Raw genomic sequence first — 22,548 nt, 5'->3', positions numbered from 1 at the left:
CTCTTTGTGGCATTTTTATTTTCTTTTAAAATAAACACCATGCTGTAAGTATCATGAGGTTCGTACAAACAGAAGCCTGACCTTGTCAAATGCTTGCTTGATGCATGCACCTCCATTTCGTTACTTTTGTATTCATTCAGTTCTTTACGAATTGCTGCCTGGAATTTAAAAACAGCGTGTTATTTTTCAAGAACTTAAAAAGTTACCAGAGGAAATCAGTCTCACGCTTATGGACTGACAACCTTTCCTGATGCTTGCTGAGTTCTGCTACTCTGTGATAGATTTAAAAAACAAAACAAAAGAAAACCCTACTTCTTGTTCAGCATTTAGATTTTTACTTACTCATCTTCACAGTCCTACAAACTGGTCCACAGCCGGTCTTCGGGAAGCGCTCAGCGGGCGTGCTCGCTGCTCCGCAGCAGGAAGACCGCGGCCCTCCCGTCCCACCAGAATGGGTGAGAGATGGGCCACACGGGCTTAGGGCGCAGGCAGAGCGCAAACGTCAAATAATGAGCCAAGGTCAGTTTTGGGTGAACTTACTTGGAACTCTACAATTAGAAAATCTAGAAGGAAGTCATTCCAACTTCCTAAGTTTATGTTTTGTGTCATGTGAAAACACAGTCATTCCACGTGGGTCAGGTGCACACCTCAGTTTTTTGCACCGCCCTCCCCCCAGCCCTCCTCCAGCTCCCCAGTGCCTGTGCACTCGAGTACCAGGGGGAGACAAAAACAACAGACACAGCCTCCGGGGCAAGGGAAGGCCGAGTCAAGGCTCCCAGACTCAAAGGGCTCCGCTCAAAGACGCCCGGCTTCCCCTCCAGGACCATGCTCCTCGGCGCACTCGGGCCACGGAGACCCAAGAGCCTCAGTCCACCTACAGCCTGGCTGCGTTTCTCCCAGTTGATGCCACGCGTGTGTGCGTTTATGTACAACCTCACACACACACACTCAGCACACGAAGAACGAGGAACAACGAGCAAATTCCGCACACTCACTGGCTGTGTGTATGACTTCCCTCTTCCTGAAGGCTTTAAGAGTTCTGAAAACCCCTGGCAGCAGGAAGGCAGGAAGGCAGGAGGGCCTCTTCACACAGATGCTCCTGGGCTTAAGTGCTGCCCATCAGCAGCCTCTGACCCCGGACCAGACTTCCCTCTCCTAGTCCTCCCTCATCAGTTCAATGGCACCTCTCCCACAGGGACTTTTTGAGGACTAGATGAAGCGACACCTGGCAGGCTGGGTTTGGTTCAGGGCAGCATCAGGGCTGGGTGAAGGTCAACTCCCTTTGCTCTTCCCCCTGCCTCTGACCCACTGCCTCCTTGCTTTCTCCTGCCTCTCAGACCATCCGGTGCAGATGCTCAGAGACCCCTCCAACTGAAACCAGCCCAGGACAGAGTCCAGAGCCACCTGTCTACACTGTGGCAGGTTTCCTGAAGGCCCCTGGCATCTCCTCCCTCCCTCGTCCCCACTGTGGCTCCTTTTGTTTAAACCTGTGTCACCGAGTCTCTTTTTTGACAGCTCTGCCTACTTTGACTCACACCCTAGGCTAGAGTTTCTCAATTTCAACTTCTTTTTGGGGAGGGTGGGAGATGTATTATGTACATATTTATCTTAATGGAAGTTCTGAGGATTGAACCCAGGACCTCATGCATGCCAAACACGCGCTCTACCACTGAGCTATACCCTTGCCCCCTCAATTTCACATTCTTGACATTTGGGGCTGGATAACCCTCTGCTGGGGGTTGTCCTGTGCACGATAGGGCGATTAGCAGCATCCTTGGGCTCCACTCACCCCAACTTGGTGACAACCAAAAATGTCCCCAGACACGGCCAAATGTCCCTAAGGGCAAATGTGTCCCCTGGTTGAAAACACAACCCTAAACCCGGATTATATTTGTGAAACCAACATCTGGTCAATGCACAGCCTTAATTTCAACAGCTGGCGGCACCCCGTGTCTAGGCAGCCACTCCCTGGCATGACGGGGTCTGCCCTTACTGTATACGTGTAACACACACATCCCCGCCCCGCTCAGACAGGGCCGCTCTGTACCTTATCCGCCGCCGACAGTCTCGTCCAGGGTTTGTCTGCCCGTCTGTCATAGTCCTGGGCTTTGGCCACCTCCACATAATCACTGAATCGTATCAGAATTTTTCTGTCTCTCAGTTCATCAACTGTGGGTCTCTGATTAAGCTAAAATAAAAGATCACCATAGTTAGGCACCCTGTGCCAAGCTAGCTTTCTTAAAGTGCTCTGAACAGACACCACACTTCTATAAATAGAATACTCTGAAACTGTGAAATACAACCCTAAGGTAAGGGGAAAAGCTTAAATTTTACATTCAGATTGCAACCCCTCCCCTTTACACGTCACCAGGAGGACCCACAGCTGCAGGAGCCTCGCAGTGCCCGCTTCGCAGCCCAGCTCAAGGAAAGGTTGAAGAATTAATCTAGAAAAACATTTTACAGCAGCAGCTGCTTCCTTTCCACTATACGCTGTAAGTGCAAAAACACCTTCTCAGTGTCTTACAAAAGAGTTACTGAGACAGTTAAAACGCTAAACACTGCTAGCGCTCACAAGGCACGTCCAGGAAGGATATTCTACTAACTCTGAGCAGGACAAGACAGTGTGAGTGTGAGTATTACTAAACCCAGTAAAGAAAGGGCAACACCAGAAGATCTGAATTTAGAGATGGTCAGGGCTCTAGAAGGCGATGAAAGTACACAGAGGCTACCTATATTGGCCACAGAATGTTTAGACTTAACTCTGAGCCCCAGATACAAACTCTTGAGGCTAATCAAGTTTTCTGCAGTCCGGAACTTCCAGACAAATTGAAGGTAACCAGAGCCTGACAGGTGAAGAAAACGCCGATACCCAAACGTGCTTTGCTTAGGCACTGCGTAAAGCGCTCAAGCAAATAGAGAATATGCCCGGCCTCCATCTGACTTCCTGGAAACAAGTGGAAATGTCATCTGGGCCACGTGGCCACGCCAGGCGTCCTGGTGGTGCTGGGTGAGGACACCGTCCACAAGCGTGTCACTCACACCCTGGGATGTGGTAAAAGGGACCACTGAGTGCCTGGTGAGGGCATTCACTGTCACCCAAGAAGTCCCTGCTCACCACCACGGAGGGGTCCCTGCACCCCCCGTCCCAACTGCTGCAGAAGCAAGCTTCCCTCTAGCCCCTGCCCCCTCGCTACTCAGGAAACAGGCGCCTCCATGGCAGTACCTTTCTCGTCAGTCTTTGCTTGATTTCTCTTCTTTCTTCCTGTTCTGTCTGATCATTTCTTTCTGTGAAAGAGTAAAAAAAAAGAAAAGATAAGAAAGCAGCAAGTTGAGACTTTCTTCTCCTTAGCAGGGAAGTGTCCTCAAGAACTGCACGTTTCTGGAAGCTGAGGATGGACCACGAGGGACACCTCGTACACGACACGTCGCTCTGTACCATGGTTTGTTTTCCTCCACTTTGCCCATCACCGCTCAGGAGACGACGGTCTCACTGTTACCCAGAAACACTGGGATAAGGGAAGTTCTGCCATCGTCCCAGCCTGGGTCTGCCTGGCCCTGTTCTGTGTCAGAAGCAACCCCAGAGATGGGCGCTCTGTCTTCCTTTGCAGGAGAAACAGGAGACAGCTCGCTCGCTCTCCCCTCTAATCAAACATCACACCTTTTACACCTAGGAACACAGATGGCAACCAAAAACAGTTTAGCAGGATAAATTCAAATATCTGATATGTTCATAAATATATATATGAGTGAATGAGCATTAATAGAACCGTTGCTGCTCCCCTCGCCCTCTCCGTGTAACCGGCACACACACTTGCAGCCAAGCAACGTAAGGTAAGGAAAACCCTCTTCAGAGGCTGGGCAACATATGCTTGCCTGGAATCCGTATTTTCAGGATCTATTTCAAATCCAGATGTACTCAGGAAGCCAGCTGACTGTTGCAGAAGCGAGGCACCCGCCATGCCTTTTAAAGAACCCCGAGCCTTTCACCAAAATTGGCTTTGCCTGGGGAGTGTGACTATTAGCATCCAGTTGGGAGCTAAAAACGGAGCAGAATGCTGCAACGTAGGGTAAAGCGCATGCTCACCCCGCGGATACGGGCTAATGGGTGTCCTATTTCTGGCACTCTCTGTTGCTAAAAAAAGGCTCAGGTTCCTGGGGGGGACCCAGAATTCCACTCCGAGGAAAGGGACCTGTCAGCCATCCGAGACACAGCGCCAGGTTTGAGAAAGGGAAGCCCTGACACCTGCAGTTAACGTAAGTTCATATTACCTGCCTTTATTTAAAGCATTTCAAACACTCCCGCATTTGGGGGATTTGGTACACAGGTGTTTAAAAGACCAGCCATTGCACTTTTCAGTGATTTTCCTAAAAAGGCAGGATGCATCTTGCATTTGGGTGTTGCAGAAAAGGATACGAAACCCTCTTATGTTCTTGGTTCTTAATCCAAATGAAAAACCAAAAGAAACCACAGTTACAAGTTCTACTGCGAAAGATGATGATACAATTAGAAAAAATTGTGCAAGTGCCACATGGAAAGCCAACCCTGAGGGACTGAAATGATGATATGAAACTAATTCTTCAGATTTCTTAATACAGGCCACGAACAAATCCCAAATGTAGCCTCCATGCCAAAACAATGAAACAAAATCAGATTTAAAAAAAAAAAAAGCCTGGCGGGGTCCTTCTCTGGGGCAGGTGCCTGGTGGGACACCAGCTCCAAAAGCAGTCCTTCCTAAAAGCCCAGCACAGATGCCCTCCGAGTCCCACTTAGTGATGGGGTGTGGATCTCGTACTCACAGACCCGGAAGACCCTGTGCCTTCCACAAAACGAGGGGGCCATGATCAAAGCCCCCAAACCCACATCTTCCTGGAAACGATCAGAGACGCACTACTGCCACAAAGGCAGCGGTGGGAATGCGGATGGTGGAGCCAGGCCACCTAGACGTAACCTGAGCTCCATCCCTTTGCTGAGACTTATGGTAAAAGGTCCCATCCCCTCCCAGGGTCTGAGCCTCTCCCAAGGGAAATGGGGACCACTTTGCAACCCTCACGACTGTGTTGCAATGATTAAGTGAAGGAACACAAGCCAGGACTGAGTACAATGCCCGGCACAGAGTGGGCCCAATGCAGAAACTCATCTTTGATGTCATCATGTATAGAGGGGCCACCATGTCTCCTGCTCTTGTCTCCAAGAATACACAGGCCCAGTTCTGAATGTTCTCCTGACATGATCGCAATTACTCATGAGCTCCCCATTTGAAGGGAAGCAAATACAATGTGATGATGTTCTAACAATTGATAAAAAGCAGAAAACGCAACAGAGTGGGAGCCTGTGTCGAGGGCCAGGGAGGATGTCGGTTTACCCTGGACCACATATAAGGAGCCCTATTATCATCGCCCCAGAACAAAACCAAACAAACGCCCACCAGAAACCAGCAGTGAAACTCGCAAGCACTCCTGCCCAGGGCATTTGAGAAGCTTCCGACTAAGGATGCACCGGACCTTCGGGAGGGAGGAGGGACAGTCAGGGCCGCAGGGAAGGAACACTGTCTCCCTGCCCCTCCTGTGCCGCTAAAGGGGGGTGGAGCCAGTCCCAGGGACCCATCTGCCTTCTCTACTCACCAAGCACCAGCTCTGTTATTAAGGTGTCTACACCTCTGTGTGCAAAGGTGAATACAATTCTAACCACTGGCTGGTGGGAGGACCTGGCCGTCCACAAGAGCTGGGAGGAGGTCACCACTGATGGGGGAAACAGTACCCAAGAGAAAAGCCACCTCCTGCAGACCACCCTGGGTGCAGACCAGTCCGAAGGCAGCACTGGCCGCGACCTTGAACTGGCTCCACTCAAGTCTTGGAAGACTCTCCTCAGGTAGTGACTTCTACACTTTGTAAGTAAGTGACAATTTTTTTTAATTCAGCTATTTGGTAACAGCTTGACTTTCCTATCCACCCACTTACAGAGCATGTGCCAATGAAAAGCTTTTCCTCGAGTCCTCAGAGGCAGTCTCATTCACATGAGATGGGAGAGTAGTCACCATGTCTTAAGTTTCAAAAACAAAACAAAGAATTCTTGATCTTAGGGTTTAAATATTTCCAGCAGTCCATAAAGGAGGGAGATTCCTAGGCAGTTAATGGAGGTACCGAGTCAAAGAAAGGGGAGAGGAATTAGAACTCAGCACCGGCCCAGACAGTCTTCCATCGACTCTCTGACAGAAGGTCAACCTCACCGCCACCCTGACTTTGTAAAAAGATGTTCACGGAATAAAAAAGGAAACTCCACGAATGTCTAAAGTGTTCATCCATAAAGAGTGGAAAAAGGTGAAAACATTTTCAAATCCCAGGCCCCTGAGAAGACACTTTTTGTAGAAAATGTCTTGCAAACTCAAGTCTATTGACATAAGAACTAACTGAAAAACACTTTTGAAAGAGTTTTACCACCCAAATCATCACTGACTTGCCTAAGATGGAAGGGTGTTCTCTGCACCATAGAGGCCTCTGGTGGACCCCAGAGTTCAGATCTAACTGGGGAGACCCCAGGGCTGTGGAGCCGGAAGGGAAGGTCCTGGAACCTCGGAGTTCGGGGGCTCCTCTGTTCCTTTGACCTGTTCCCTTCATTCCCCAGAGTAACCACCAAGGGGCAGGTCCTTCCCTGGTAGGATTTACACACTGTCCACACCTGCCTGATGTCTGTGGCCATCACGGAGCCGCGGTCCAAAACTGCCAGGGAAACCTACCTGCTTGGAATCCAGTCTGCAGAGGGATATAGATTCCCTTCCCTTAGATCTACAGGCTGATGGCTCGGATAACCCTGAGCTAGGGACATCTTTAACCACGCTAGGAGAGCTTTTCCCCCCTAAATTTTAAACTGGATGCTCCTGGGCGTTTCAGCTTTCCCTAGGGCTTGCTTTCCGAGTTCCTCAGCGACTCAGACCTCAGGTGAGCCCACGAGGGCTCAGCCGGCTGGGCGGGGCCGGGCGGGCGAGCGCTGAGCCAGACACTCAGCCCGGCAGGTTCCTGCGGCAGCCTTAGCCCTAGAGGGATCACCCGCTACTCACGTTTCAAGATGTTTCTCCTCTCCAGCTCCTCCACGGCAGGTCTCTGGCTCAGCCGTCTGCGGAAAAACACTAGAATTACATTCTGCACCATGGTGGCTGCCGGCGAATTCCACCCAGGCTCGGCGAGGGTCAGAGGTGGCTGGTGCACCCCACTGAAGATCGCCTCCCCAAAAACGGGAGGAGAGGAAGGGGACCTCCTCCGGCGGCTGCCTCTTGCTGGTAAATCGAGTCAGACCTCCGCGCGGGAGGGAGGTGGCCCTCTGTCACCGGGCAGCAGGGGCAGCCCGCGCTCCCGCTCTGCACCGACAGTTCATGTCCGGCTCCTGCTGCCAGCCCGGCCCGGCCGGCCGGCTCCCCGGGCACCGTGTGTCAGCAGCACGGAGGTCCACCCGGGATGGTCCCCCGGCCACCGGCGGAGGGAGGGGCGGGCGCGCGCTGCCGCAGCTTCTGTCTCCAGCTCCCGGGGACACCTGCCCTCGCCCTGCTCCCGTCCTGGTCCAGCCTCGCCCCACGGGCTCGGCGGGGTGATGGAGGGAGTCCCGCCGCTACCCGGGGGCGGGGACGAGGGAGCCGAGCCAATCCGGGCCGGGAGTCTCCAGGCGCAGGAGCCCAGCCACGCCCACAGCTCCCCTCCCGCGGCCGCCCCGGCCCTACCCACCCGCCCTACCCGCCTTTTCCAGAGATGAAGGCAAATTACCATTTCCTTTCAAATGGCTTCTCATTGAGGGAGTTGGAGGACACAGCCAAAAAGAAAAAAATACATAAATAAATAAAAGGCCTGTCAGGAGAGGGAGGCATAATTAGCCAAAATGAATGCCAAGCTCCAATTATTTCTGTAACTCCAATAATGTCGCCCTTGGGGCAGAGCCAGAAACCTCCCTGCTTCCGGACCCTTCAGCTGAGACAGCAGGCTGAGCATCTGAATGCCCACAATGTGGGGCCCTCATACTTTGCCCCCAGAGGATGTCCCCTCCAGTAATACTGTCTTCTATTTATAACCCCTGTCCCAGCACAAAGCTGGGGGCGCATCCCCAGGGCTCAGCCACTCCTCCCTCCACACTCAACACGACAGTTTGCTGTTGGGTTCCGTCGGGGGCTTTGCGTGTCTGCTGGCTGGTGGGTGGTTGCTTAACATCTTGTCGTGATGTCTGCTGAGACTTGAACCTGCCCCCGGCAACTCCTGGCTGGGACCCAGGGACCAGGGCCTCCGGACACCCCCCCCCCAAGCAACAGGCACACAACCCAGCTCATTGGGTGGGGTTCCCCCTGCCTGCTCCAATCCCCCCACCCCATGCCAGTCATTCACTCACTCACCCAGTGACTGTGGAACCCCGGGTCTGTGCTGGGCACTGTTTCAAGTCCCAGAACACAGTGGTGATCAAGATAAGCCTTCCCTGCCCTTGGAAAGCTCACAGTCCAAAGGGGAAGACAGACAAACAGTAAACAAACAAGACCATGCAGGGAGCGGCCAATGCTGTGGAGAAAACAAAACAGAGGGAAGTGATAGATGAGTGATGGGGCGGGGGACTGGGGGGAAGACCCCTTTCTGCCAAGCCCACAAGAGGAGAAGGAGCCAGCCATGGGGAGATCAGACCTCTGTAGACACGGTGTCTCCTAACTGCGCATGTGCTAGGCTTGGGGAGAGCAGGAAGGAGTGATCCAGGCCGGCTTCCTGGAAGAGGAAACTTCAGGCTGAGTTGTGGAGCGTCCACATGGGGGCAGCGCCTGGTGCCTAGTGGTTGCCAGTGACCAGTCAGGGTGCCCATAGGGACACCTAAGGCCAGGTATCTCCTCAAACCTGGAAAGTACCCCAAACCTCCAGCTCCTTTGCCCCTGTGGAGGTTTTCTGTTGCTGGAGCTCTGTGTTCCCTTCCAAAATGAGGACTAATAGTAGTTTTCACTGAGGCACGAGAAGTGAATGGAACAATGTATAAATGAGTCTGTCAAAGTGCTAGCCTGGGACAGCAGTTTCTCAAAAAATGACGCAAGAAAACCTGTGGGTTGTCAGCGGCTCATGGACTGAGTTCCCAGAAAGGCATTCCATCCAACTCACATGTCTTAAAAAGGGTGGAATTTCACCACCAAAATCTACGCCATCGGCCTGAGAGGTGACGGCAGATCGAGCTCCACATCCACCACTCACTGTGGGGCTCCAGCTGGCTGCCGGGCACCTCCCAGATGGACCAGAAGGGGCTGTCCTCTGGGTGGACACAGCCCTGCAGGTACACAGCTGTGAACAGAGCACAGGGCAGCCCGCTGAGTTATCGCCAACCTGCCCTTCTACCCAGAGTGAGCCCAGGAGCCCAGGGCTGGACAAGAGGGCCCAGAGCCCTGGGCAGCACCACCAGCCTGAGCCCCTCCCTGGGGGACCCCGATCACGGGGAAGGAAGAGGAGCAGGCGGGAAGGGCAGTGCTGCAGGTCGAGTCCCAGTCGGGACTTGCCCTACATGCACCCACACCCCACTACGAGAGACTGAGACCTTCTAACATGGGTTAACCTGACCTCCGACCTCGCCTGTCAGATGTTTAGTGAGCACTGATGACAGGCCTGCCCGGGATGTGGTGGTGGGAAGTTAGACCCAGCCCTATCCTCAGGGAGAACAGGCTCCAGTGGGAGACAGACAGGCCACCCATTGTCACACAAACAACAGCGCCAGGAGGAAGAACCAACAGCGCTATGAAAGCCTAGGGTAGGGGGCCGACCTGGACAGAGACGCTCCCTGAGGTGATGCTGAAGTTGAGGAGTGAGATCCAAAGGCTAAGTTGGGATCTCTAAGCCAGGAGGGGTGAGAAGAGCACGTGCAAAGGCCCTGAGATCAGAAGGACCCTGCAGTGCCATTTAAGCTGCGGAGGTGTGTGCAGGAGACCAGGGCGGGGCAGGACCCACCCAACCCTCCACCCCTGCTCAGATCTGGATTTATTCTCAGAGCCAGGAAGGCACTACCAGGTTTGAAGCAGGCAGAGGGGGATGGAGCATGGATGTGCCCCAATTGGATTTGCCTTGGAAGCACTTCTGGACTCCTCTGGATTGCTGTCCAAGGAGGGACAGAACAGAAACTGCCACCAGGAGACACAGAGTTGCTCAGGGGGACCCTATCAGACCCGAAGCACAGGTGTCACAGGCCTTGAGCCACGCCGAGTCTAAGAAATGTTCAAGACAAGGGGGAGATGTTGACTCTAGAGTAAAAACACTGCAAACTCCAAATTAAAACAGGCCGGACTAATTACATGTCAGACATAATATTCCATCCCCTTGCTGCCTGAGACTCAGCTGCACTCTTGGTGTGGGGTGTGGTGCTCTCCGAGGCAGGACTGACCACAACCTAATGGCAAGGGTGGACAGGATGACTACTCCTACTTTACAGGTGAGACCATCGAGGCGCAGAGAGGTGAATGTGACCAGGTCTCATTCCCCGTGTTGACCCCAGAGCCCGGCACAGGCAAATGTGAGCGGCGGGAACAAAAGAGCAAAGGAACGGAGGCCCGCCGGCCCCTCTCCCTCACCGCGGCACGAGCTCGCTGCGGCCCAGGAGGGATGCTGCCAGGGCATCCAGGCTTGGAGCCCCAGCAGACACAGCCCCAGGGTGGCTGGGCTTTGGGGGTGAGGGGCGGGGCTCAAGATGGTGGGGCGGGGCCTCTGGGGAGGCGGGGCTCAGGAGGGGGTGGAGCCTCAGGCAGGGGGACCAGGTCCCGCAATCCCGAGGGATTCCCCAGCTCTGCCCACGGCGGCTCCCTCCCCTGATTCACAAACTGCTGCTGTGGCTGATGAGCAGGTGCCACTTGGAACTGGGGAAACCACAGTCTATTTCTGACTCTCCCCGCCGAGAAAGCAGAGTGTGGCAGCCAATTACAGCGCCGCGTGGGCGTGGGAGCAACACCAGGAAAAGAAACCAGGATAGAGAGGGCACCCCCCTTCCCGCCTGCGCACACAGGAGGCGGGGACGTGGGGGGACCAGGAGCACCCTGGACAGGCCCTGGGGACCTGAGCGGGAGGTAAAGGCATGGGACACCTGGAGCAGGTCAGGGCGGGGGCGGGGCACGCCTCGGCGTGAGTCATCGCGAGGGAACCCGGCTGTCAGCATTTAGGAACCAGGGGCTTCCCAGCCCTCTTGCCTCTCCCCTGAACAGTGCGATGAAGACTGAACTCCACACCTGACCCTGTGCCATGAACACAGGACACGACTGAGGACAGAGGAGAGCCAGCAGGTGATGCATGAAGAGGAACAGGTAGAGGGAGGTGGAGCCGACAGGCCACTGACAGCAGGGTGACAGGACACCTGGAGTGGGTTTTAGGAGAAAAAATGACGCGGTTGTACCATCCATATTCCTCAGGCTGCAAACGTCACCCCCAGGGCCAGTACCAAGGCCAGGACACAGACACCAAGTCTGTATTCAAGTCCCAGGCCCGCTACCTGCCAGCGGGGTGACGGGGCTAACGCCCTCCCCACCTGAGCCTCCCGTCCCCTTACCCTCACCTGCCCCAGCGAACCCAAGGGTGCTGAGCAGTTGGAGGACACTGAAAACCAGGAGGAGGCCAGTACAATCAAGGGGTCACCTGGTGTGCTGAGCCCAGGTCTCTTCCAACCAATAAGTGCTGTGATCCTCACCCTGGTGGGAGCCTCCCTGCCAGCCAGATCCCCAGCAAACTCCTCCATCAGACACTCAGCCACGCCTCCCTCTGTCAGACATTCCCGCCCTCCTCCGTGGGACACTCACCCGCCCCTCCCGTCTCTCCCACTCCACCTCCTCCATCAGACTGTTTCAGTGTCAGGTTTGCACTGGGCAGAGGAATACAGTCGTGACTGAGGCCTGATGCCCGCTGCTCTCAGGGAGCTGACCCCACCACACCATGCCACCAGCTCCCACCCTGCCTGCCACTGCCCAGTGAGAGTGGCTCTGGGGTTGGCCTGGGCCAATGGTGCAGAAATAGCAATGGCTCACTCGACAGTCCGGGGATGCTCCACACTTCAAGCTGCCTGGCAGTGGGGCAGGGCTGTGTGGCCGGGTCTGGCCTATGGCTGGGAGCCGAAGAGAAGTCACCTCTGGGCTGGGCCTGAGAAGAGCAGGCGGGAGTCTTCCATGCACTCCCTTCCCTCCTGGGGGCCTTGCAGAGCCACGAGACTGAGCAGCCCAGGCCGGCCTCGGGGTGAGGACAGCTGCCCCGGAGTCACCCAGACACACGGTGGACTCTGCATGCAAGAAATAAACCTTTCCTGGGTCAAGCCACTGAGATCTGGGGGGTGTTACTGCCACACAGCCTAATCTAACCTAACACACAGATGCACAGCTCAGGCCACGGCTGGCCGTGACACTGGCCCTGCCGCCAGACCACCACGCCCCTAAGACGAGGGGCTGCCTCCCAGCTCTGCCGCCAGCCAGGACCAGCCTAGAGCCTTCTCAAGCGCACAACCAGGGCCAGGGAGCCTCGGAAGTCCATGCAGGCTGAGGGTGTCCAAGTGTCCCACTCTGACCCCAGCTGGCATGGAGGACAGCCTGGCCCCAGACCCCATCAGTGCACTGTAGTCCAAAGCCAGCAAGCAGCTGCACTGTTGGCTCGCACAGTACTCTTTAAAATGGGAGTATGAAGCAGATATCAATAGGGAGTTTTCACTTCAAAAAAACCCTCAGTTTTCCAGGTTCCCTTGAAGATATGGAAGAGCTGGTTACTCCAGGTCCCCAAGCCCGACCTGAGCACAGCTGGAGCGGAACAGCAGCTGGGCTGTGAGGGGCACCTGGTTCCTCATCGTCCCCATGGCTCACCTCCCAGTGGCCTCACTCCCCTGTGGGACCAGGTCCTGAGGGGGCCCTGGGGACCCCCTCCTTGTCCTGATGACTCCCTTCTGCCTCCCAGACACACCTGGGGCAGATGGCCTGTGGTCCCAGGAGCACCTGGCAGGGGGGAGGGTGGCTTCAAGGACCACTGGGGAAGCCCGGTTCTGTGACTCTCCCGTCCTTGCCAGCGGTCCTGCCACCTCCTGTCTTGCCAGGCGGGAAGCTGAGTCACAGGATTCCCAAACTTCACTGTCACCTGGATTGCCATAAAAGGCACCAAATTCACTACACTTTGCAAGAGGTTTTCTGTCCTTCCATGGCAAAGCTCTCTAAGCCGGTACCGTTAACACGCCCTCCCCAACCCTCCGTGAGTCTCCAAGCCTCCTCTTCCGGCCTCTGTCCCTGTGCACAGTTGACCACACCGAGCCAGAAAAACAACGAAATCCCAGAACCGAGGTCCTTGCACAACCGCTCATGAAAAACCAGGGGAGCTTCTGAAAGGATGTTCTGTGGCACTGAGCCTTCACACCGCGTGCTACCCCCATCACTACGAGAAACGCCGGGGGGAGAGGCGGCTGGGACTCGGACTCCGGCCCCCCCCGTCCTGCGGTGTGACCCTGGGCGGTGGCGGAGGGGGGCTTGATCCCTGTGGGCTCTCTCTCCTCATCTGCCCTCAGGTGTCGGGAGGACCCCAACAGCACACTCGGACTCACTCCCGCCCTTCCCGGCCTTAACCTGTGATGCTTCCCATCCGCCACCTCACCTGGCAGCCCGCTCCCCTGGGAGTGAGCCCTCACCCTCAGCATCTCCTTAAGGGCTGTACCTCCAGCCGGGTGACCCCTCCCACCCTCACCAGGGCGTGTTCCACTGTTCCCGCCGCCCTTCCTAGACCCTCAGTCTCCTGCATATGGGCTCCAGGGGACTTGGCCGAGGCCACGGCTAAAGGGGGGAGGGCACACATCTTGGCCTGAGCCTCTCAAGACCTTCAGCCCTGACCCTGCCGCCCTACATGGGTGGGCAAGTTCTCCTCCTGATCTTGTCTTCTCCCCCCAAATGGGCTGGTGACAATATCCTCTTGGGAGAAACAAAATGGGCCCAAGAAGCACTAAGCCAGACGCCTGGCACACGGCAGGCCGGCCCGTGGTCAGTGGCCATTGAACTGTCCCTTGCGCACACACACACACACACCCGCGGCAGGACCTCTGCACCAGGCACAGCTTTCAGGCTGCGGGAAATTCCGAGAAGCAGCAGGAACGGCCTGTCTGGCCCCAGTCAGGCGGCATAGCCCCATTCAGTGCGTGTGCCCCAATCTCCACTTCATCCACATGGGGCTCGAGTAACACCGAAAGTCAGCTCAGCAACAGGCAGGAGCTGAGAAGCCGTCCTGTCTAAGGAGGCAGGACACCTTCCCGGAGAGAGAAGCCGCAGCTACAGAGCAGACAGCTCCCGCCCACGGGCACGCCGGCTATTTTAGGAGCTCCTTGCCGGGAACACCGATCCTGCTCCACCACCAGCCTTGAGTCACCCAGGAACGCCGGGGTCCCCTCCTAGGCCGGGATTCCCCCAGCAGGGCGGCGTCTCCCTTATGTTCAGCAGTGAGTCCTCGTGCCAGACAGGCAGGCTGGACTCTGGAGCATGAAAGCAAATGCAGAAGATGCCAGATCCTGTCACCGCTAAGAACTGGGGCTCCAAACCCAGCCTTGGCTTGGATTCTGACTCCCCCACAAATCAGCTGTGGGGTCTCCGATCTGCTCCTGAACTTCTCACTGCCTTTGGCTCTGTGATCATCAGCTGGAGGGGTCCACCCGTCCCCAGGTCATCAAACAATCATTCATCTACATACTGTGGAGGGGACGTTTTGTAGATGTGATTAACATCCATAATCAGGTGACTAAGAAACGGAGACTGTCCTAGATGGCCTGGTGGGCCTGGTCCAATCAGTGGACGGGCTTTAAGAGCGGGGCTGAGGCTCCTCGGTGGAGAGGAAATTCTGCCTGTGGACAGCAGCCTCCATTCATGCTGGGGAGCTCCAGGCCTGCTCCATGGATTCCAGAACTGTCAAGCCAGCTGCATGGTCACCATCACCAACGCTTTGCAATAAATCCCTCAATATACACCTGCCACTGGTTCTAGGTCTCTGGTGTCTCACAGACACAGCCTCCTTCTCTGTAAATGAGGATGACAACATTGTGGAAGGAGCTCCCTCGAGTTCCACTTACCTGACCCCTGATCAAAGGACACCCCCATCCTTCTGGAAAACCAGAACCCCCCAGAGTGCGTGCGCCGCAGGCAGCCCCGCCCCGGGCAGTCTGTTCCCAGTGAGCTGTGCCCCTGCCAGGAGCCGGTCTCCTTGTTCCCCAACCTGTGTGCACCAGCTGCACTTGTTCCTGTAATTAGGGGATTTAATCAAACTGTAGGCACGTTGACTAAATGACTCGATGTGGATAGGAAAAGAAAACAGTTTCTAGGAGAACCGAGTTAACGGCTTTGGCATCAGGAAAGGCAGGGTGTTAAAACACTGCCGTCTGGAGTGCGGGGGAGGGAAGTGTAAACGGTGGGGCTCACGTCTCTGAAGGACTCTGCACTCGACTGCTTCCAAGTGTCTTCAATTCTCACTCGCCGTCATAGAAATCGGCACTGGAAATTGTAGAAGATGCACCCAGTGTTTGCCTCACACAAGAAAGAACCTTAATTGGAGATCCTTCCGCAGTGAAAAGTCTTTGATGCCAGCTCAAAAGATGGCCCAATAAATGCACATCTGGATGACTTAGGTTAAAATGAAGTGTTGCGAGCATGAACAAATCACGTTTATAATTTCTGCCTCTAACAGAGGCGGGGGCTCTGCCCCACCCCATCACGGGCTGTGATCACCTCCCGGTGACAGTGATGCTCAGCCCCGGGCAGGGAGGGTGTCCGCTCAGTAAGGAGTAGTGCTCGCCAGGTACCATTGTGGTTATTCTGGTTCTTGTAAAAGCCACCTCTGGGTGGTTACAAACAACCCCGGGACAGCGCGGCCTCTGGGCAGAGAGAGGGGGTGGGAGTGAGACCCACTGCTTCACTTCACCATGTAGATCAGTCCCTTATTCAGCCTCAGAAAGAAACAGCGTATCTGTCCATGTCACCCCAGGGGCCCCTCTGTGTCGCCCCCCCACTGAAATCCCTGGGCCCACACTGGATAGTCAGGGACACGAGACACGCATAAACTGCCTGGAGTCTCCCGGGCTCCACGCAGACCCCTTGGACCGGCCTGCTTTGGGAACTGCCAATATCTCGCAGATGCAAGGATTTCCACTCACTCGTCCGTGCGTTCGTGCCTTCTTTCCATTCTCCCTTCAGTCTATCCACACAGCAAAGTTAACCTCAACACCGACAGTAGCAGAGACCGCTAGTTTCCTACCCAATCTCCATTCTCCCTTCTAATGTAGCATCAGAAAGCAGATTCTGTTCGGGGAAGCCTGGTTTCCAGCAAAGCATGGCCACATAAAGAGGTTCTGACTAAGGAGCATTGGTAGATGTGTGCTGAAAGCCTCAGGGGAGAGTCTTTTTGAAAAGCTGATCCAGCTGGAATCTATGCACCTTGGGGATTTGAATGTGATGTCTGGTGTTCTTGCAGCCACCTTGGACCACAGAGGTCCAGTGTGAGGATAATTGAACAGAATGAGGAAAGGAGCCTGGGTCCTCAGTGACCATGGCACAATGCCAGGCCTGATTGTCTGCAACCATGCCACAAAGCAGGGTGCCTCCGGACCAAGTGTCCAGAACCAGCCTGCCTGTATCAAACCTCAGCTGCATGGCATGTTAGCTGTGTGACTCTGAATGTCTTATCTAACCTCTCTGAGCCACCATTTCCTTTAGCTGTGAAATACAGCTAATAATAGCATTTATATCCAAGGCTTCAGTGAATGCAGGCAAACCACAGTCCCTGGCACACAACACAAACTTAATAAATGTTAGTGAGCTATTACCACGACAACTACTTGCACAGCATAAGCCCTGACTCTGGGTAAAGCAGGCAGGCGTTACAAACCCGTTTCTCAGGCTTGGATGGATGGAGTGACCCGCCAGCCAGGTGAGCTCCAAACGGCCAGACCACCTGCCCCCTGGGATGGGATCTGCGTTTTACTGATACCAAAAGGGGTTGATACTATTTTGCATTTTCTTACAAAACATGCTGTACCTTCCTTGACAGCTTCCTAAGCAACCACAGAAAACAAGGAGCAGCTGACCTCACGGGGAGACTCGAAAGTCACGAGCTCACTCTGCACTGATAGGGACGAGGGGGCCTGAGGCCCACCTGCCCAGGCATGGAGCCCCACTCGCGCCCCCCCCCAGCATGAGCTCTACCCAAAGAACAAAGTTTATATTTTTGTCCTCCGAGGCTTAGATTTTGTCAAACTTTCCCCAATTTGGAAGTGCCGTTGGCTGTTGCTAAGTTACCTCCCTCTAAAAGCAGAACACGCAAGATCCATCCTTTACGGCCACCACTTTGCCTGGACTGTGCTGGCCTCGCCTGCTTCCCAGGTCTCGCAGGACCACCACGCCCTGCCCCCGGGGCAGGGGTCTCGGGTTGCCCTCCCCACAGCATCCCACACAGTCTGCTCCCAGCCCTGCCCCACGAGTCCCTTATGTATTTTTGCAACAAATCCCTGAAAGTGCCCTCATGATCCCCGGCGTTCCTCTTGACCTTGGAGCTCTGTAACATCCATGGCAGGCCCCTCACTGCTGCAGGGGAGCCGGGAGGTGGTGCCAAGCTAAAGGCCCGGGAGGGTTTGTCTCGATAGAACAGACCTGACATCAGTGTATCCTGAGGTTTCTAAACAGAGGGAGGCTGGAAGCCTCAGGAACACGCCCAAGAGTCCCTGGAGGGCTGGGGAAGTGAGTCACGTAACTCGGCTTCACCAAAACAGGAAGACAAGCAGAGACATCGCTAAACACAGAGTTTTTGCTCCCTGGGTCTCAAAATTCTCAAGATTTTGAGAGAGCCGGGCCCTGCCCATCCCAGCCGAGGGGTGGCCAGTACCTCGAGGTCACCATCCCAACCAGGTCACAGCACAGGCTGTGTCCTGGCCGCACCCCACCCTCAACCTCCGCCCCCTCAAGGCTCCTTTCTCTCCAGGCAGGAGTCAGCATGAAGCTCCTGCCCGGGGTTCAGATGTCAGCTTCATTTCCCTGGAAGCGGGGCCCCTGGCCCTCAGGGAGGTCAGGAGCCAACGCTTCCTTAGTGCTTCCTGCGTATCAAAGGCAGACATTGAGCAGGATGGTAAAGACTTGGGTGAAGATGTTGCTAAAGATGATGGTGAAGATGATGAAGATGAAAACGACGAAGATACTGACGTAGATGAAGAAGCAGAAGGTGAACGAAGACACTGTTGAAAACCACGGTGGTGACGACCAAGATGAACGCGGTGATGGAGGTAAAGACAGTGACAGTGATGACGACAGCGACGAGGAAGAGGTGCCAGGTGGTGAAGACAAAGATGAAGAACAGGACGGAGACGCTCGTCTTGGGACCATTCAGGACGGCCTTCACACACCGCACCCCTTGTGACAATAACTGAAAAATTATCAAGTGTCACACGGCCCAGGTACTGTTCTAGGGACTGGAGACACGGCTGAGAGGTGCAGGGTCCGGGGCGGTGGACACAACTCCGCGGATACACTAGAAGCGCTGGGTCACAACTTTGAAAGGGTGGATTGTATGGTTTGGAAATTAAATCGCACACCATTGAAACGAATTCCCTGTCCCCACGGATCTCATATTTGTTTTACTCCCTGGCGCTCCTGCCCTGCCAGGCCCAGTTCTAGGCATTTTATGTGTCCTGTCCCACCACATCCTTTCTGCAGCCCTAGGAGTCCGGCCCTGTTGTAATCACCCCCATTTTACACGGAATGGTCCACAGACCGTTTCAGGAGGACAGGGAAGCCATGCCGGGAAGGCCACCTGCCTGTGGTCCCACAGCCGGGAAACAGCAGAGCCGGGACAGGAACCAGGGCGTCCTGCCCAGAGTTCAGGCCGCCACCAGAGGGGTGCTTCCTCCCATCAAGATGAGAGCCACGGGGTCCAACACAAGCTCTTCCCAGGAAGTCCCCTCACCCGCCAGAGGAAGAGACAGGACCCGCCGGGCCGCACAGGGCGCCGGGTCCCAGACACAGGGCCTGACGCTGCTGCTGCCGCCCGTCAGCCCAGACTCTGACCCACCGCTTCCCTGCGTGAACTCAACAGTCAACCCCTCTTCTCAGCACAAACAAGAATGAGCTTCTCAGAGAACAAGGGGTTTCAGACTAGAAGTGGCACATGGGTGGCCCCCAGACCAAACATGGCCCCCAAATGTGTTTTATGGGATCCAAACATTCCTTTGTTTTTAAATCTGAGTTGGTTCTCTCAACACTAGAGGGAGGAAATTTTGCACCAAAATAAACATTTCCAGTTTCTCCTGGAAAATCCTGCCCACATCGGGCTGGCATCCCCAGGGCTGACACCCACCACTGCTGAGTGGCAGCCGCCCCACCCCCACCCCGCAGCAGGGACACACATTCCCTTACCTGCCGGTCCCAACCTGGCCCAAGTCACTCGCGGGGCATCTGGGCTTGGGAGCCCCACTCTGCGAAATGAGCCATGAAGACAGTCTGACCTCTCGCTCTGGAGTCACCCCCATCCCAGGAGAGGCGACATCTCTCCTCTCCCCCAAAAGTGCTCAGGAACCTTTGGCAGCATCCACTGGCCTTCCAGGGATGGTGAAGGGGGAGCCTGGGGGCACCCCTCCCAAGGGCCTGAGGACCTGCAGCCTGGAAGTAGCCCTGGCCGGTCAGCTGGCCCAAGAACCATGTGCCACAGGAGGAAGATTCCGTCCCTGGCCCGGACACACCCCCAGCACAGAAACAAACTCCCAAATTAGCAGTGACCACCATACAGCTGAAGGTTCACATTTCCCACAAGCATGACTCTGAGTATGCTGGTTACACCGCAAGTTGGTAATGAATCATCGCCTAAAGGTATCTGAAGAATCCGCTACGTTCAGGAAGACGTTCGTTCAATACACGTTTACCTTGTTCAACTAAATTCTTCCTGAGCTGTGTCCTACCCACTGTGCCCGGTGCACCTCGATGCTCGTCTGTCCAACCATCCATTCATCCAACTCTCTCTCTATCCATCTACCCATCCATTTAACTACACAATCATTTAACCATGTCCCTGCCTATCCATCCATCCATCCACCCACCCACCCACCCACCCATCCACTGGTTCATCCAAGCATGTAACCACTTAGCTGTCCATCTACCCATCTCTCCATCTACCTACCCATCCATCTAACTGTATAGTCACCCAACCACTCATCTCTCCAATGCTCCATCTATTCACCCAAACACCATCCATCCAGCAGTCACTGGCTAAGAGCCAGCACTGTACCGAGCACTGTGGCAGGCACTGAAGAAGGGAGATCCTTCCTTCCAGGAGAGTCTGCTTCCTAGATGGAGAGTCACACAAACAGTCCAGTGGCTCTGAACCAGGGAACGAGCCACAGACCACCTTCAGGGAGTTAGAAGCATGACACTGCCGGCAGTGGGAGCTGAGAAAATGACTTTCGGCCAGACAGGCTCAAGTTCATGCCCTCACTCAGCTACTCACTGGCTACGAGCAACTCTGAACCCGAGTTTCCTCACACGCAAATCAGAGGTTGCGAGACCCCTACGTAGGGACTGAGAGCCACCAACTCTAAGCACGTGCAGATCACGCTAGACAAATGACGAAATTCCAGAAATCACAGCAGGTGTTCATACCCAGGATGATTAAGCCGCCCATCAATCTCTTAAATTAATGATCCTCAAAGGGGAATAATCACAGGCCTGATCACCCGCTTTGCAGATTCGGGGCTCACTGTAAAATGGGAGGCCCATTACACCTGTGTCTCAGCCTTCCCACCACAGCTAGACCTCTCCCCCTGAAGGTGCCCAGCCAGTGGTTCTCTGTTCAAGAAGGACCTTGGGGGTAACGAGCTATTCGTCTGCTCATTACTCATCTACCTTCTCCCTCTATTGTCTGAAAATCCCTTCGGAAATTGTCTCACCGGCTGTTTCAAAGACCGAGCAGAGGAATGTACCTTCATGTACCAGGACGCCAAGCTCAGCCCTCTGAGGTCTCCTGTCCTGCGGTCGCGCTGCAGCTGGGGAACATCTTGTGCTTTCCTCGTGGACGCTGTTCATTAACGACAATTGTGCCCTCTTCAACTGGAGACCTCTCCTGGCTCAGCCCGGCGGGGCCCCAGGGCTGTGGGCCCAGCTCCGCTGTGAGAGTCCACCTCCCAGGTCGGGAGCTCAGGCCCCAGCCCCGCCTCAGCCACATGAGGAAGGTCTCAGCCTCCCCTTGTCCTGTTTCATCCAAACAGAAACACCTGGCCCCTGATGTGCCCGAACTGAAGTCCCAAATTGCTCAGCAACATCCCATAGCTCGAGCCCCACGGGTTTACAGAAGAAAAGTGGGCTCCAAGCCCTCCTGTTTCCCTTGGGTTGCTTTTAATGCTGCTCTGTTTCTACAGATGGATGGGGCTTATCAAATCGGACACACAGAAGCCTGTTCTGTCCCCAGCGGTCAATGGAACACAGCCTGTCACTTGCCCTCCCCCTGCAGACATGATGGGAGGACGGAGGGAGGACACTGCTAGGAAAGAAGCCCACTGAGACAGGAAGCACACAGCCCTGGAGAACCCCGTGCCGGTTCTTCAGGGCCCTTGATCTTGAGCTGACGCTGTTACAACTGCAACCCGATTAGTTCCAAACCTCCAGGGGAGGCTCCTCCCCGAAGTCTACACACTCCCGCTGCTGCTGGAACGAACCACTGTGAACAGTGCAGAAACATGGCCAATTCTGTGTCCAAATGTGGCTTTAGAAAACCTTCAAGTTCTGTACTTTTGGAGTTACTCGTCAATAGCCAAAACCTCCAGTGTTAAATCATCAAATAACAAGAATCTGCTGTAATATCTACTTCTTAGATTTCTTATAACCATGAAAAAAATTTAACACAGGTGAAAGAGTTAGAACATGGTACGATCAATAAATGTGAGACGCCTTTCTTCCTGAAAAAAAAAAAAAGACTTGAGGAAATTAATACAACATCAGGTAAAACATACACACACAACCCAAATGATACAACACAGTTGCCATAGGCAGCTGCACACTCGGCTCTGAGCTTCCTGGTAGCCAAGGTAAAAAGGGAAACACAATGGCAAAATAGGTATTTTCCTTAAGATTCTAACAGCTGTTACGCAGAAGTCCAGCTTATTTTGATCCTGAGGCCTCAGAGAGCAGTCTTCCAAGGGTCATGAAGAAGGGGACACAGTGTAGCAGGAGGTAGTAGTGGCTCTTAGAAGAGTTCTGTTAAAATATAGCTTCCTATTCAAGGGAGTTGGAGTGGAGCTTGAGCATCTCTGTTTCCACAAAACACGCTGGTGATTCAGATGCACAGTCAGATGTGGGAACCAGTGTGGATCAGAAGACCAACCACCCATCCTGTGTTTCCTGTTGTGTGAGCTGGGCAAGTGACTGCTCTGTTCTGAGCCAGCTGTCCCCATCTGGAAAGTCAGACCATTAACAGTACCGACCCCAGAGAGCTCTCACAGGGCTTCAAGGAGGCAATACGCATGAAGCACTTAGCAGGAAGCGCCACAGAAGACACTGGATGAATGTTAGCAAAGACCATGATTAATAAGCACGCTTTTCTGTCCCC

At 54.6% G+C, this 22,548-nt stretch overlaps 1 protein-coding gene across 2 annotated transcripts in view; it reads right to left on the bottom strand.

Moving 5' to 3' along the window:
* Positions 1–22,548, bottom strand: part of PHACTR3 (phosphatase and actin regulator 3) — a 177,507-nt gene that overhangs the window by 2,432 nt on the left and 152,527 nt on the right. For both annotated transcript variants that reach the window (XM_072943606.1, XM_072943607.1), the window contains exons 9-12: positions 7,056–7,111; positions 3,224–3,285; positions 2,048–2,188; positions 82–158 (exon numbers count right to left, since the gene is read on the bottom strand). In XM_072943606.1, coding sequence (XP_072799707.1) covers positions 82–158; positions 2,048–2,188; positions 3,224–3,285; positions 7,056–7,111 — 336 coding nt within the window. The remainder of the gene's footprint in view (positions 1–81; positions 159–2,047; positions 2,189–3,223; positions 3,286–7,055; positions 7,112–22,548) is intronic.

This window comes from Vicugna pacos, chromosome 19 (assembly GCF_048564905.1).
Source record: "Vicugna pacos chromosome 19, VicPac4, whole genome shotgun sequence".
Taxonomy (NCBI): domain Eukaryota; kingdom Metazoa; phylum Chordata; class Mammalia; order Artiodactyla; family Camelidae; genus Vicugna; species Vicugna pacos.
This window is presented reverse-complemented; position numbering and strand designations above follow the sequence as displayed.